This window comes from Capra hircus, chromosome 15 (assembly GCF_001704415.2).
Source record: "Capra hircus breed San Clemente chromosome 15, ASM170441v1, whole genome shotgun sequence".
Taxonomy (NCBI): Eukaryota; Metazoa; Chordata; class Mammalia; order Artiodactyla; family Bovidae; genus Capra; species Capra hircus.
This window is the reverse complement of record NC_030822.1, coordinates 7,705,140-7,720,726: the sequence shown is the minus strand read 5'-3', so window position 1 is coordinate 7,720,726 and position 15,587 is coordinate 7,705,140. Positions and strand designations below refer to the sequence as shown.

The 15,587-nt window shown below is 49.9% G+C and overlaps 1 protein-coding gene across 1 annotated transcript in view; it reads right to left on the bottom strand.

Annotated features, from left to right (window-relative positions):
* SYT13 (synaptotagmin 13) overlaps positions 10,356-15,587 on the bottom strand; it is a 43,221-nt gene continuing 37,989 nt past the window's right edge. Inside the window, exon 6 of the mRNA XM_018059199.1 lies at positions 10,356-14,266. Coding sequence (XP_017914688.1) covers positions 13,962-14,266 — 305 coding nt within the window. The 3' untranslated portion in view covers positions 10,356-13,961. The remainder of the gene's footprint in view (positions 14,267-15,587) is intronic.

Genomic DNA, 15,587 nt, shown 5'->3' with positions numbered 1-15,587 from the left:
GGTGCTCATGGCAGTCTGAAAGCCACTTTGCCTGGGGACAGGGAGCAATTTGGGTGACACACCACTACAATTGACACAGAGTCTTTACGCTCAGAATTTCCAGTGTTTCTATCCTGTGAATGCTGTGTGGCAATTACCCGTGGTTTTCACCCCAGGCGTTTCCACTTTCTGCCTCTGAGAAGGACTCCTAGGGTGTGGGGACTCTTGGGGTCTGCCCACCTGCTTGGGCAGTCTAACCTCTCACCGATGAGTATAAAAAGCTGTGGCCAGGTGATCCTTGCATGTTGATAGACAAGAGACAGAGCCCTTAAATTCAACCCCTGGCTTAGGAGTGACAACCATTGACTTAGAAAAAAAAAATGTTCGTGTCTCTGGAGTCAAGCTTGTCCTCATTGAGTTAACCAATTAGTGATTTTCTTCGGTTCACGGAGTGGGTGGGAAATGAGATCAGGTTTGCCGCCGATGGTGCCAAGCAGATACATCACAGAGCTTGGGAGCCAGAAACCCTTGTAATTAAAAATGGTCTGCTTTTTCTCAATGGAGGGAAAAAACAAAAAGACCCTTTGCCATCTTGTCTGTGAAATATGAGGCAACCCAGCCCTGTCTGCAACTCTTGCCACTTGCCAATTTTCAAGTTTCACCTGCCTGGTTGGGTGTTACAATCTGGGCATCCACAACACCAGCTATTTTTTTGTTTGTTTGTTTCTTTCTCCTTGGATGGCCGCTGGGCACATCTAGTGCTGGGCAGACCCTCATTTCCTCATCCTCACTGAAGGATGAGTGGAGGCTCTATCTCCTGGATCCCTGGTTAGTTGCATTCAGCGCTGAGCCCTGAATCTAGGGCGGTTGGAGGTCTCCACCCTGGCTCCCACCTAGTGTTTCCCTGTTGAGTTGTCTTGCTGAGGCCCCTCTCCTTGACTTGCTTATGTTGCCCCTTTGACTTGGAGAATGGACCTTGTAATTATTTAAGGCGGTGTTTAAATATTTTCCATTTGTTTTGAAGTGTTGCCAAGAAGGAAAAAATAGGCAAAAGTGTGTCGAGTGCTGAAAATGATTGCAGAGGCTGAAGTGGACCAGACTTGGCCCAGCCTGGGCTGTGGAGTGGGCGCTATTTTGACTATTTACCTGGAGCCTCGTGGGGTCCAGAAAGTGGCTTGGGGGTTGAAATAGAACTTCTCGATTCCTTCCCCTCTGTTTTCTCACCTGTAGGCACAGGAATTCTGTATCTAGAGCTCGTTGTGGCTTCCGGTCTGATTTCCAAGTAGAATTCATGTTCTTTCTTGGTCCCTACACCCAGTTTGGACAGAAGGCTCTGGCCCTCATCCCCTCTCGCCCTTTCAAGCAGCAGGCCAGCCTGGGACAGCCAAAGCAGGGAGGCCAGTCCTCCTTAGATGAGAAAGGCATGTTCACAAGGCAGGTGAGCTTGGGACAGCCCCATTTCCGCCGCCAGCCTCCCCAGGGGAGGTGGGGCTGGCTCATGGCTTCTGGGCTGGCTTCCTTCTCCAGTCTTGAGGAGGGAAGATTATGTCCAGAGATCCGCAGGGGCCCTTCTCCTGCTTGGAGGAAGGCCTCTCTGCTCTCTGTGGACAAGGTGCTTTAGCTGAGTGTCTGGAGCTGTAATATTTTAAGAAACCTTTGAGGTGATCTTTGTGTGTTAGCCAGAGGGAGAAAAAGTGCCCTTTCGGGAGGAAAAATGGTACGGCCCTCCTCTTACATCTGGCCCTCCCTACCCTCACCCCATCCCTTCAAGTGGTATCGCCCTGGAAATACCTATGCAATCCAGTCTCCCTAGGAGAGTGCATGGAAGCAGGGGTATGTGCAGTGTATAACACAAATGCTACACTTATATATTGTACATATGGACATATGCAGTGCGTATACACACAGAGTAAGAGATGAAATCACGTCTATATATCTATAAATAATATCCTATATATTTATACATTTCTATGTTTTAAATAGATATAAAAAATAGAGTCTATAGAGAGCTGGGAGAGCAGCGGGAAAGCCTGTCGCTGTGTTGTGAGAAGACGGAGGACATGGAGCCTTTGCAGGGGCACCCGGGGCAGCTGAGCAGGCGGGGTTTGCTGGGAATGGGGCCTCTTACCCGGAGTGTTGGAGAGGAGAGTAGCCAGGCCCCGGCCCTCTCCCGTGCACTTTTCTCTCCTTTTCCACACGCAGGCTTAGTCTGAGGTTGAAAGGAGATCCTCACCCCCTGGGCTCCCTCCAGAAACGTCCCCTTTGCCCCCCAACAAGCCTCCGCTTGGGTGGTCCCTGCTGCCCAGCAGTAGGATGTGGCCTCTGACCCCCTGGGAGAGGGACCCTGCACAATTTCCCCCAATACCCACTCCCCAACAAGAACGAGCAGCGCTGGTAGCGATAGGAAAGCTGCCAATGGGGCCGAGACGGGTCCAGGAGAGATGCCGCCACCCCCACCTCCCCACTTTAGATGCTTTTTGCTGCCCCCCACCCCCGCCCTGGAGGCCAAACCTCTGAAGTACAGCCGTCCTGGCCTCCCTCACCCACTCTTTCATTGCCTGCCAGGGCAGCATCACCAGTCAGCGCTGCCCACCATCCAGAGGCTTTCCGGCTAGGGTGGGGGTGGGTGGGGTGGGGGGGGTGTCAACTAATGGGAAAGGGTGAGAGAGACATATCTGCACACTCATAAATTCAGTGGCAACTCAAGTTCAGAAGCGGGGCTTTGGCCCAGCCCACTTTGCACAGCTGCTGCTGCTGGCTGCACTCAGGACAGCGCCCCCCACCCTCTCCTGTGCCCAGTGACCCCCTGGCCCCACCTGCGCCGCCGTTAACAGGCAGGTCTAGTTCACGTACACTGTTCTGATTCTGTGACTCGAGGCAGAGGCTGAGCCAGATGCCCCAAGCTCATCCAAGCTCATCCACTTCCGCCGGGGAGGGCGCCTCCCTTGGCTTGGCCCAGCCCCTGCTCCTGGATGGCCGGGACTTCTGGGGGCCCGAGGGGGCACTGGTGCCACCGGCTGCGTGACGAAGGGCCTATGCAGCCCTGACGGGATCAGAAATCCGTTTCACTTCCAGGTTTCTCTCAAGATTGTTTCTTTCCCCGCCGGGGAGGTAGAGGAGGAGGGGCCGATGGGGCCACAGAGGATGGGAGATAGAGGGCGGCCACACCCTCTGCCCTCTAGGCCAGCCTCTGCCTTTTGGGCTCGTCTCCGAGCCTCCTTTGACCTCCGTCCTACACTTCCATACCATTTACCAAGGTACCTCAGTCTCCAGCAGAGCCCCCCATACCTGCAGTCTGGGGTGGGGGGTATCTGTTCTGCCAATGCCCACCTCTTCCCACTCCACGTCCACCCTGGTCTCCTTGAGCCACCGCTAGCTGCCAACCGGGTCTCCGAACACCCTCCAGTGCCTGGCTCAAGAGAGGCCAGGCCCGGCCCGAGCCTTCCTCCCGCTGCGGGGGGTCAGACCCGTGGCCAGGGGATGGGCATCCTCGGGTAGCAATCCCACAATGCACTGTACCTCAGAGAGAGAGCATCCTCGGGGCATCAAGGGCGCCGGGCCCTCCGTCCAGAGGAGGACGGCCGGTCACTACACTGCTCCCCAAAAGACAAGGGCCAGGCTGCCCTCGGGGCACCCTCAGTTTCTTCACTTTTGTCTCTCTGGAAGAGCCAGCAGTCTGATTCCGTCTCTTTCAGCCCCGTCATCTCTCTCCTCCTCTCCACCCCCACGCTGCTGAACCGTTTCATTTCAATCACAGAGGAAAATAAAGTGGGGGTGGGGGGAAATACCTAGGAGTCTATTATCACATACATATTAATATGTTAATACTTTCTTTCTTAAAAAAAAAAAAAACCCTCGATGTTATTATTTTGCAGACTACGCTTTATAGTACCTGTGTGACGGGGCCTAGGACACTGGATACAAATAGAGCTATGTTGGTTTATCATAATATGTACGCAGAAACTTTCCTTTTGTCATATTATCCTTGTAATGTAAGAAGATTGTTAATAAAAGCATTTAAATTTACTCACCGAGGTCGGATCTCTGCCTTCTTGTCTTTCTCCCACCCCGTGCCCAGGGTGATTCAGAGTGAGTCCCATGCTTGGGTGTCAGGTGAGATTGCCTGCCTGCTCCCTGGTCAGAAGCAACTGGAAGAGGCCTTCTAAGTCCTATTCCTGCTGTTCTTACTTTTCCACTATTCAAGGCCACTTCCAGCTGGTAACCTACACACCTCACCCACCCGTCTGGCCAAAAAGAGGTGTCACCAAAACCGTTTAAAATAAATCTCTCGCCCCCACACACATTTACCCCACAAAATTCTCAGAGCTATTGCAGATGAGACAGGCAGGCGGGCAGGCAAAGTCGTGTCTGATTCTGTGTGACCCTAGGGACTGCTGCAGTCTGCCAAACTCCTCTGTCCATGGGATTCTCCAGGCAAGAATACTGGAATGGGTTGCCATGCCCTCCTGCAGGGGATCTTGGATGAACAGTGTTCTAATTCTCCATCCAACTACCTGCATGATTCTCCACTGGCAAACTTCTTCCCCAGGGAGGGTCCTTCCCAACAGTTTGCTAATGGCACTGGTACGGGGGTGGGTGATAAGTGATGTTTGGCCCAAATTGTCTTAGAAAGATGGGCATACATTGGAGAAAAACGTAGAAAAGTGTTCGTAGTGTTTCCTCCCGGGTGCTGAGCCCTCCTCTCAGCTCCTTTCCGCTCCAGCCCAGCTTCCGATCACGGGCCATCCCTCTCCTCTTTTCTGAACCTCTACCTGCTCAGTGCCTGCCATCATCCCTCCAGCCCCTCGGTGACTCAGAGCTTCCTGTCGTGAAGGCCATTCCACAGTCTCCGCAGAATGTTCGCTTCTCTTCTTTTCCCAGGGCAGAAAGAGCAAACGGGTACAGCTGTCCACATCTAATCAGCCCAGGTGAACTGGGGTCGGCCCCGCCCCACTGCTGGCCATTGGATCTGACCTACACTTGCAGCTGGGAGGCAAGGGAAAGATAAATCTTCCATTGGCCCTGAGCTGGGTCTCCCCAAAGCAAGGCTTGGAGGATGTGGCAAGAGGGGAGGCCCAGTCCACTTCCGCTCCTCCCTCTCCACAGCTGCCCCCAGCTTCCCTCTCCAAGGTTCAAAAGACAAGGTGAGTTCACCCCAGAGAGAAGACTCAGGGAACTGGCCTGAAGACCCATTGCTATGTGAGTTTCTACAGTGACCCTTTGAAAACACAGACCCAGTCATGGTGGCTTCCCAGTTCAGGACCCTCTAAAGGTTTCCCATCGCTCCCATCCCAAAGTCCTGACCACAACCCATCAGTCTGCGTGGTCCAGCCCCTGCCAGCCTCCTAGCCTCCTGGTTCCTTCTCGGCCCGTGCTCCCTGGCCTCCTCTCTGTTGCCCCAAGCTCACAGAGCTCCATTCCATTGCAGGACTTCCCAGCTCAGTGTGCCCCCTGTCTGAGATGGTTTTCCCCAGGACGGTTGCCTGGCTGAGCTCTTTTCTTCTTTTAAGTGTCAGATAAAATGTCTCCTTTTCAGGGGGTCTTTCCTGATCACACCCTCTAAATAGCCACCCTTGAGGCATTATTCATCTTTCCTCCTGATGTTTTCATTCACGGATCTTATCTCCAGTTTTCAGCTATATAACTGACATGTGTGTGCCTGTGTGTGTATTCTGTGTCTGGTCTTCCTCCTTTAGACCATGAAGTCCACAGTAGAGGCTTTTTAATGCCACTGTGTGCGGTTGCTATCACATCCTCACATAATAGGCACCTAATCAGTGTTCAGAAGCTCCAATACTTTGGCCACCTGATGCGAAGAACTGACTCATTGGGAAAGACCCTGATGCTGGGAAAGATTGAAGGCAGGAGGAGAAGGGGACGACAGAGGATGAGATGGCATCACCGACTCAATGGACATGAGTATGAGCAAGCTCCGGGAGTTAGTGATTGACAGGGAAGCCTGGCGTGCTGCAGTTCATGGGGTCGCAAAGAGCTGGATATGACTGAGCAACTGAACTGAATCGAATCCGTGTTTATTGAAGGGATGAATGAATGAGTGTAACTTTCACTCGCCTGATGAAAGTGCAGTCCCAGCAATGCTGTGTTTGTCACAGTAGAGACCTCAGATGCCTCCACTTTGCCTGTCTCTCTCTCAGTTTCCTCACTTGACTAGGGGACCCCTGCACCTGACCGCTGGCAACTTCTGGCCCCAACCCAGCCCTTTCTCTACAGAGCTGAGGTGGCGCCTGAGGCGCTTACTTGAGTTTCTTCCACCCCAACTTGCACTTGTCCTTTGGACAGTGTCTCATGGCCCTCGGGCAGGTGCTCCCAGGTCTTCTTAGGGAAGAGAATCTTTCCAGTCCCTTCCAGCATGGCAACTGTCTGTGTTCGTGGTTTCAGATAGCCTTTTTAAACAACTGCCTATGCATCTGTTGCCTTTCCAGTAAAGACTCTGCTCACGGGCTATAAACCACAGCCTGGACTTCAGGGTTAGAGCAGTGTTGTTCAGCTCTAAGTCATGTCTGATTCTTTATGACCCCTTGGACTGCAGCATGCCAGGCTTCCCTGTCCTTTTCAGTCTCCCAGAGTTTGTTCAGATCCATGTCCATTGAGTCAGTGATGCTACCCAACAATCTTATCCTCTGTCGCCCCCTTCTCTTTTTGCCCTCAATCTGTCCCAGAGTCAAGGTCTCTTGCAATGAGCTGGCTCTTCACATCAGATGGCCAAAAGATTGGAGCTTCAACTTCACCATCAGTCCTTCCAATGAATATTCAGGGTTGATTTCCTTTAGGATTAACTGACTGGTTGGATCTCCTTGCAGTCCAAGGGACTCTCAAGAGTCATCAACACCATAATTCAAAAGCTTCAGTTCTTTAGCCCTCGGCCTTCGTTATGGTCCAACTGTCACATTCATACCTGACTACTGAGAAAACTATAGCTTTGACTATATAGAACTTTGTCGGCAAAGTGATGTCTCTGCTTTTTAATATGCTGTCTAGGATTGTCACAGTTTTGAGTGGTACCAGCTTCAAATTTCCCCCTCGGCCTCTTACAAGCTGCGAGACCTTGGACAAGTCACGTATCTGAGTCTGCATCTTCTGGGCTCAGCACAGAGCAGAAACTTAGAACATGATGAGCAGGATCATTATCGTCATTACTGTTACCTCTCACATCAGGGTGAAGTAGATGCTAAGAAGCCTAGGTTTCCCTTTTTTCACCTAGAATTCCAGGGCCTAGCCTGGCTGAGGGAGTGCCTGTTACTTTTCAATACAGAGCCACCAATACCTATCTCAGAGCTGGAGTGGCAACCTCTGCCTTGACCCTCCTTTCCTTCTCAGCCTGGAGAGAGGACTTCAGGGCACCATCTTCTGGTTGAGAGCTCAATTCACCTGACCCTTGAGGGCAGAGACCACAAAGAGAGTTGGTTTGCTTTTGGTGGGGAAAACCAGGTTTCTCCTGGCTTGTTCCTGGTTTGAATCCCTGTGTTTCTAAAACAGGATTCTGCCATCATCCACTTGTCCTGAGACACCAAGGAAGAACGTTGGGAAACTGGGATGGGAAGCCAGGCTCCAGCCACTCTGCCTTGAGAAGAGACTTTACCCGGTTGAGGATGAGCCACCACTACTAGACTGCTTTCTATAACAAAGTCTGACTTCCCGTCCTAAGTCTGGCTTCTTCCCACCTCCTCCCAGGTAGGCACCTGCCTCCATCTCTGGCTTCAGGATGATGCTGAGGGCCCTGCCAGGGACTACCTGTGGTGGCTCCTCTTTAGGAGACGAGGGATGGGTGTAGGGGGCAGTTCTCCAAGGCTGGTACTGAGAAAAGCCCCACCCCCTAAATCCATCCACAGCCACATCCTATGGCTCTTCCTTTGCCAGGCATCCGCCCAGGATGGTAGAGAGAACAGATGCTAGGGTTCTAAGCTCTTGAAATGGTGTTGCTTCCAGTTGACTCTAAAAAATAGAAACTCTCGTGTGGAAAAATCACCACCGGCTCCATTAGCAAGTAAGCACATGAGACGAGAATGACGCAGATCCTCAGGTAATGTCACATACTGTCTGGAAGAGCAAGTGGCTGTCAGGAAACCTGGCCCAGGGCAGGGAAGGCAGGTACCCATGCATGTGGGTTTAGTTCATTTTACACATGAGATTGGAGGCCAAGGATACACATGAGAAGTCTCAATTTCCAAATCATAACACATTAAATTTTGAAGAGTGATCATTTTCTCCAAATTTATTTTATAGATGTGGGCATAAGCCCAGAGGCAAGCGACTTACCCAGAACCATGAAAGTGGCAGCGACAGAGACCAGCTGGGTTGCCCAGCTCCTAAATGCAGTGCTCTAGACGTGAGTTATTTCATAGGCTGGAGCAGAGTTTGTTATTTAAGGTGGTTCAGTGGAAAGCCCAGTATAAAATCATCCCTAAACTCTTCTTGCCTCTTCCATTTTTATTTTTGGTAAATCCAGATTCTCAAATCTTAGTTTTGGGCTTCAGAGCCCATTTGGGTTCGATCCCTGGGTTGGGAAGATTCCCTGGAGAAAGAAATGGCAACCCACTCCAGTATTCTTGCCTGGAAAATTCCATGGACAGAGGAGACTGGGAGGCTATAATCCATGGGGTTGCCAAGAGTCAGACAGGACTGAGTGACTGAGCACATCAGGGGCCATATTCACAGTTACCTGTGAAACACAGTCTACACAATATTTGGCTACATGGGATAAGAGCCACTTTTCCTTTTAATACAGAAATAAAAATCCCGGCTGTCATTAAAATATAACAAATATATATAATATAAAATAAGGAATTACATGTACAGACTTGGAAAGTGAAGCCTTTCTTTATGGCTCATTTAGCCTTTTTAAGGGAGACGGCAGTGGCAACCCACTCCAGTACTCTTGCCTGGAAAATCCCATGGGCGGAGGAGCCTGGTAGGCTGCAGTCCACGGGGTCGCTAAGAGTCAGACACGACTGAGCGACTTCACTTTCACTTTTCACTTTCATGCACTGGAGAAGGAAACGGCAACCCACTCCAGTGTTCTTGCCTGGAGAATCCCAGGGAGGGGGAGCCTGGTGGGCTGCCGTCTATGGGGTCGCACAGAGTCGGACATGACTGAAGCCACTTAGCAGCAGCAGCAGCAGCAGCCTTTTTAAGAGGGCTTCCAGGAGGTGCTAGTGGTAAAGAATATACCTGCCAATGCCGGAGATGCAAGAGACGTGGATACAATCCCTGGGCCAGGAAGATCCCCTGGAGTAGAAAATGGCAATCTGCTTTAGTATTCTTGCCTGGAAAATTCCATGGTCAGAGGAGCCTGGCAGGCTACAGTCTATGGGGTCACAGAGAGTCGGACACAACTGAGTGATTAGGCAGCAGCATCCTTTTTCAGAGCCTTTGGTTTTAATTCCATATAAACTGCCTGATTTCCTACTGACCTGAAAATTCAGGCCCTTCCCCTGGCTCATTGTCTGAGCCTCTTCCTCCTGAAGCCAGGGTGGCAGCAGCCACAAGGAGGCCCTAAGATGATAGGACTCTGAAGTTCCCTTGTCCCTGCCGGCCACCTGGAGCACAGGTGACTGCTCAGCCACTGCCCTGCCTCTTCCAGTGATGGGGCTCTTTCTTTGGGCGTATGTTAGGGGAAACAAGTTTCCATCTTTCCTTGTCAAGAATAAAGTTCAAGCCCCAAGAGGCCTTGCCTGAGAACGTTCACAGCAGCAATTCCTCCAACACACACACAAAAGAGAGAAATATCTAACCATGTGTCAATAGGGGAATGCGATTGTGGCATATTCATGCAATGGAAAATAACACAGCAGCAAAAAGTGAAGGAGCTAGAGCGACAGAAATCTGCATGGAGGAAGCTCAAAATTTTAACGTGGAGCAAAAAATAATGTGAGACAATTTGAAATTTAAAACACAAACTACTCTATGAGGTTTACACATACATGTAGTAAAAACACAAAGAAAGGTTTGGGGTGAGAAATCCCAAGTTCAGGATGGTGATGTCCTGAGTGAGAGGCTAAGGGGATTTCAACTATATTTGTCAAGTTTTATAGAACGTGGCAGAAGTTCATGTGTGTTTATAGCATTATTTTTCTGCATTGCCTATGTCTAAAGCTTTCTATTTGTTATATTTTTATGCTTCATCTTTTAAAAAATATTTGTTTGTTCACCGATGGCTGCACAGGGTCTTCACTGCTGGGCATGGGCTTCTTGCTGTGGTGGCTTCTCTTGTTGCGGAGCACAGGTTCTAGGTGTGCGGGCTTCAGTACCTGTGGCGCGTGGGGTCATTAGGAAGTTGATTCATCACCACTGGACTACCAGGGAAATCCATGTCCAAAGTAAGAAACGAACTTACACACAGGCACACACTAGGCAGCTGACCCTGTTAGAAGTCATTTATTTACCACTGCAAGGTTTTTGCTCCAAAGTATGACACCAGACATATGAGTACAATATCTCATGCGTCTTTTTGTGCTTCGGTTCATGATTGCAGAATAGACACAGCATTGACAACAGGAAACACAGGCAGCAAAAACAGATCACAAGGACTAGGTCTTTTTAGGCGGTCCTCACCTCCGATTGGCGTGGGCTGCAGTCTCCCACTGCCCAGGACTCCTTTATGTCCCAAAGGAGCTGCCCCAGAGGACTGCTCTCCCACCTAGCTCTCTCTACACAGCGTTGACTGGGGGAGATTCATCATTACTCAATCTATACCAAGAGTCATATCTCAAACTGAAATGGGCAGACGCGTATAAGGTCTTGCTCAATAGGCACTCAACAAATACATAGGGACTTGATGTAAGAAGTGAGTAGCAAGATGAATGAGATTAGACTCCCAGTTTTCTACCCCACTGCCGTATCTGTGACAAAGTCAGATCACCTCGTGGGCAACAGCCCAGTCGGAGACAGTTTCTCCCTTTATTTTCACCTCTGCTTCATGCACTTAGAAAATGCTCCCTGGCAAAGGACCAAGTGTTTCTTTTAAAGAAAAGATTGGATGCATTCGCACAGACCCAATTACTCTAATCTGGTAGTCAATTGCAAAAGTATCTGGTACAAGGTGAGTGGATGCAAAGATTACTGAAATTTTTTCATCTGCAAGTCTGATATCTCTGGGTAATTTAAAATTCACTGAGATGGAGTTCTGATGGGAAACACAGCTTTTATATTCTCATCTATATATCCTCATCCTTATAGCTCACTATGCTAATTATTTACATGAAGTAAAATTAAAGGGAAAGTCACTCAGCCGTGTCCGACTCTTTGCAAACCCATGGACTGCAGCCCACCAAGCTCCTCTGTCCACGGGATTCTCCAGTCAAGAATACTGGAGTGGGTTGCCATTCCCTTCTCCAGGGGATCTTCCCGGCCCAGGGATTGAACCTGGTCTCCATCACTGCAGGCAGATTCTTTACCATCTGAGCCACCAGGGAAGCCCAATTATTTACACAGTGAGCTATAAATTACCATTAGGTGAACGGTAATACTCAACATTATGAATTTCTAGGCCAGCTGCTAAGGTTTCTGTGGACCTTACCATTGAGAACTCAACTAGGACTCAGATTTGAATTCAAGTTAGATAAAAATGTGTATTTTTTCTCCTACTCCCCTACCCATCTTTCATTCACTAATTCATTCAACACATTTTTATTAAGGGTGGATGAGTCGACTGTACTCTAGGTGCTTGGAATACACCAGCGCACACAACAGGCAAACCCACCTGCAAAATCTGTCTTATTTCTGTTTAGTGAGATGAAGGCTGACACCGAAGATGTCAGGCAGTGACATGTGACTCCTTTCAAGGACACACATTTCGTCTGGATTCTGGAAAACGAAAACTTTGACACCAAAGAAATGAATGCCTCATGATATTCATGGGGTGGAGCTGATGGCTGTGGCTGGAGCTGATATTCTGGCATCAGGGGCCCCGAGAGCTCACTGCAAACATCCTTTGGTGTGACTGTATGGCAGGCTCATGGACTTAGAAGGAAGTAGAACCCACCTTTCCTGATGTTAAGTCTAGGATCCAGACTCCTCTGAATTAGAGTAGCAGTTGTCACCAAGAACTGAGTGCTGGTCAGCTTACGCAAGGGAGGCTTTGCTCTGTTTCGGCATGCCAACCAAAAAAGGGAGGCCAAAGTGGTATGAGGGCTCTCAAAAGATGTGTTGTAGGAAGTCAGTGACCCACGCCTTGCCTAAAAAACACTTGGCAGGAGGTGGCCAGACTTAATGGGAGAAATGTCCAATTATGTGAAAGATCTTCTCATTTATGAGGAATGAGATATTGTCACTGTTCCTTCAGGGGATCGGCAGAAGTTATCTCTAAATGCTTTCCTACTGCTGTCCAGAAAGGAAAAGTGATGACAAAAGATGACACGTCTCTGCTCAAATTCTCAGGCAGATACCAAGAATGACTTGACTTGTTACAGGACTGAAGGAAAGGAATTCTAGATCAGGGACCCCGGGTGACCTCTGAAGGCCCAGAGTTTCGCTGTCAGTATTAAAAAGTCCAGATGCGGAGTCCGTGGTTCTAGCAATGTCTGGCACTTGCCAGGGATGCTCAGCTGCCAACATGAAGCTTAGAAATGATCTGCTGGTGGCCTCGGAGTTTGTTTCTAGTGAGGGGTGGGTGCCTGTGGCATGGGAGCACAATTTCATCTATTGCATCATTCAGAGACCAAGCTGCCACATCATTAGGCTGCGTTTACGGACGGTCAGCAACAGAACCCAGAAATACTGGTACCTAGGCAAATATTACATCCGCTCGAGCAAGGCTCATAATATTGTAATTAATGATGTGGACAGCTATTTGGAATAATCAGGTAGCGATGTGAAACCTAGCTGCTGATTATTTACTAATTAAAGTGATAGATCCTAAACACAGCGAGAGGCACACTTGAAAAGACCTCCTATCCTCCTCCCCTTCCACAGACCCAGACCAAATTAACGTTCGTCCCAGATGGAATTCCTCCTCATGCGGCTGGGAGGCTGAGAAGGAAGGAGTCTGACTCAGAGGGTCACTTTGGTGATGCTGGTGGACATGACAACTAGTGCCCAATAACCAATGGGGGAATCCCACCTACTCCTAGTCAGGGAAGGGCTCCCCAAGTATAACATAAACTGAGTTTGAGATGAAACAATACAGTTATTCAATAGAAAGCACAAAATTCAGTCCAAGAGCAGGATCCAAAAAAGCACAAACGACAACATTAAGAATTCAAATGATTAAAATAAAAAACGGAGGCTCCTAAATTTCACACCATGGTTGATATGTCCAGTGATGGCACTGGCTGCCCCAGGGAGTTGGGGGCCCGACGAGGACTGTGAAACCGAGTTGGGGGTTTTGTGAAAAGGATTTCTCCAAATGCAGTGCTCCAGCTTCTTCATCCAAACCACTCTGTGCTTGTTAAAGACGCAGGCTCCTGGGGTCCAGCCAGGATCATGGATTTGGAATGTCTAAAGCAGGGTCTGGGAATCTGCTGGTGATTCTTCACACACTGTTTGGGAACTGCTAGGTTAGTGCCTTGGGTCAGTAGCACGATTTCATGCCGGCTGACTTTCCATCCCGCCCTGACCATCTCTAATTCTTTTGAGATGATCCAGGATACAGCATTTCTGTCATCCTTTTTGACATGCTTATTTTTAAAAAGCCACATTCTTTGCATCCGTGATTTCCCCAGTTCAGCTTTCTCTGCATCTGACACCCACTGCAAAACCTCCACACGGATCCTATTTGATAAGCATCTCTTTCAACAACACAGATCAGCAAAATGTGTTCCTTCTGACCCACATGTCCTGTCTCGGTCCTTGCTCATTCTTAAGAAACAGGAGTGTGATGGGAGAGGAAGAGGGTCCTGGTCTCTGCACACATGTCTTTCTTCTGGTGTCAGAATGCGGATGGGGCACAAGAGGAGGGGGCAGAGGGTAGTGGGGTGGGGAAGGGGCAGATTGTGCCCCAGGAGGGCGGCGGCTTGGGTGGCTGCCTAGAGGTGCAGCTGATGCCACATGGCGATCTGCCGGCGCGGGTTCTTCAGCATCTCCTCCCAGTGGCTGCGCTCGGAGCCCGAGGCGTGCAGGCCCAGGCTGCAGTGGCCAAGCACGCAGCTCTGCCCCTCGGCGCCCAGGCCCAGCACGTCCAGCTCCACGCTGGAGGCCCGCAGCAGGTCATCCGGCAGCTCGAACATGATCATCTCGTTCCACACGGGGTTGATCTTGTGCTTGGCTCGTTTCGTCTGCTTCTTCTTCAGCTTCCGAGCCTGGTGCTTTAAGGTCACCTTGACAGAGACATCTGGGGAGGGGCAGGGGAAAGAGACAGAGAGAGGGGCCAGGAGTGAGCTTCTGGGGTCTGAGGCGGGGAGAGCTGGGGTCGTGCTGCCTCTTGGGGATGGAGAGACAGGGTCTCCGGCTCTAGATCCTCACTGAGGCTTCTGCTCCACCAGCCCTTTCCCCCGACCTCATGGGCCATGTATTTATTCAACAGTGATTCAATGCCCACCTTATGGCAGGCATCAGTCTGAACATGAGGATACAGCAAAAGCGCCTGCCTGGACCATGACAGAGTCACACTGAAACACCACTAGGAAACCTTTCTCAAGAGCCCCTCTGAATGCCTTCACGTCCCATATCACACCAGGCGTTCAGACGTCCTGCAGCTTGATTTTAAACCCAGACCAGGAACACTACGCTATCCCTACGTCTTCATCCCCTTAGCTCTTCATCCAGCATTTTCGTCCCTTCCTAAGATAGAGGTCTCCTGCTGGTTGACTGCGTTTTTCTCTTCTGCTCTTTTGCAAGTTTTACTGGAGGATCCCACCCCACGTGGAGGGTGAGGGCAGCCTGCCTTGACCCCAGTAGAGCTGCCCGGCTCCCAACCCCCACCCCAGAAATCAGGCAGCAGGTTACTAGACAAGCTTTCACACAGCATCTCGAGGCTCTGGGCTGGGATCGTGTTTCCATCAGTCAAGGTTTCCAAAGCTAATGTGAGAATAATTGTTACTCTATATTTATTGCTATAATTATCACCCCCAGGTGGTTAGTTTGTTATTTCAACAGAGATATTTGAGTGATAAAGTGTTGAGCTATAATTGTCCTGACAAGAGCTATAAAAACTAAAAAAAAAAAAACAAAAAAGAGCAGGAGGCAAAGAATTGTCTAGAGGGGATGAGGCAAAGGCATTCAGTTCTGACCTCTGGCTCAGGGACCTGTCAGCCAGACCAACTCGGGTGATTTTTCGTTCATCAAAAATCTCTTGCCCAAAGGTCCTGACTGCAGAGGCAATTCTTTATTTGCTTCCTGCTATAAATATCGATGTATTTATATCCTGCTCTGAGCACTTGGCTCCCAGTCCGGGTGTCACACGGCTGACCAATGCTGCTTTCTTTCCTGCTCTGACCAAAGGGGCTGTTTGGTCCTTAAGCCTTGGGGCCTGTGCTGGAGTATCCAGAGGGAAAAGCCAAGGCTTCCGGGCCATCGAAGAGATGTTTATTTGGGTATATGGGGCAGAGACGCCTCCTCAGCCTGTGCGCCCACATGCCTCTGCCGTCATCCACACCCAGCTGGTCTGGGGATGGCAGATCGACAAAGGCTGGGAAGAGGGAGAAGTCTAGGGT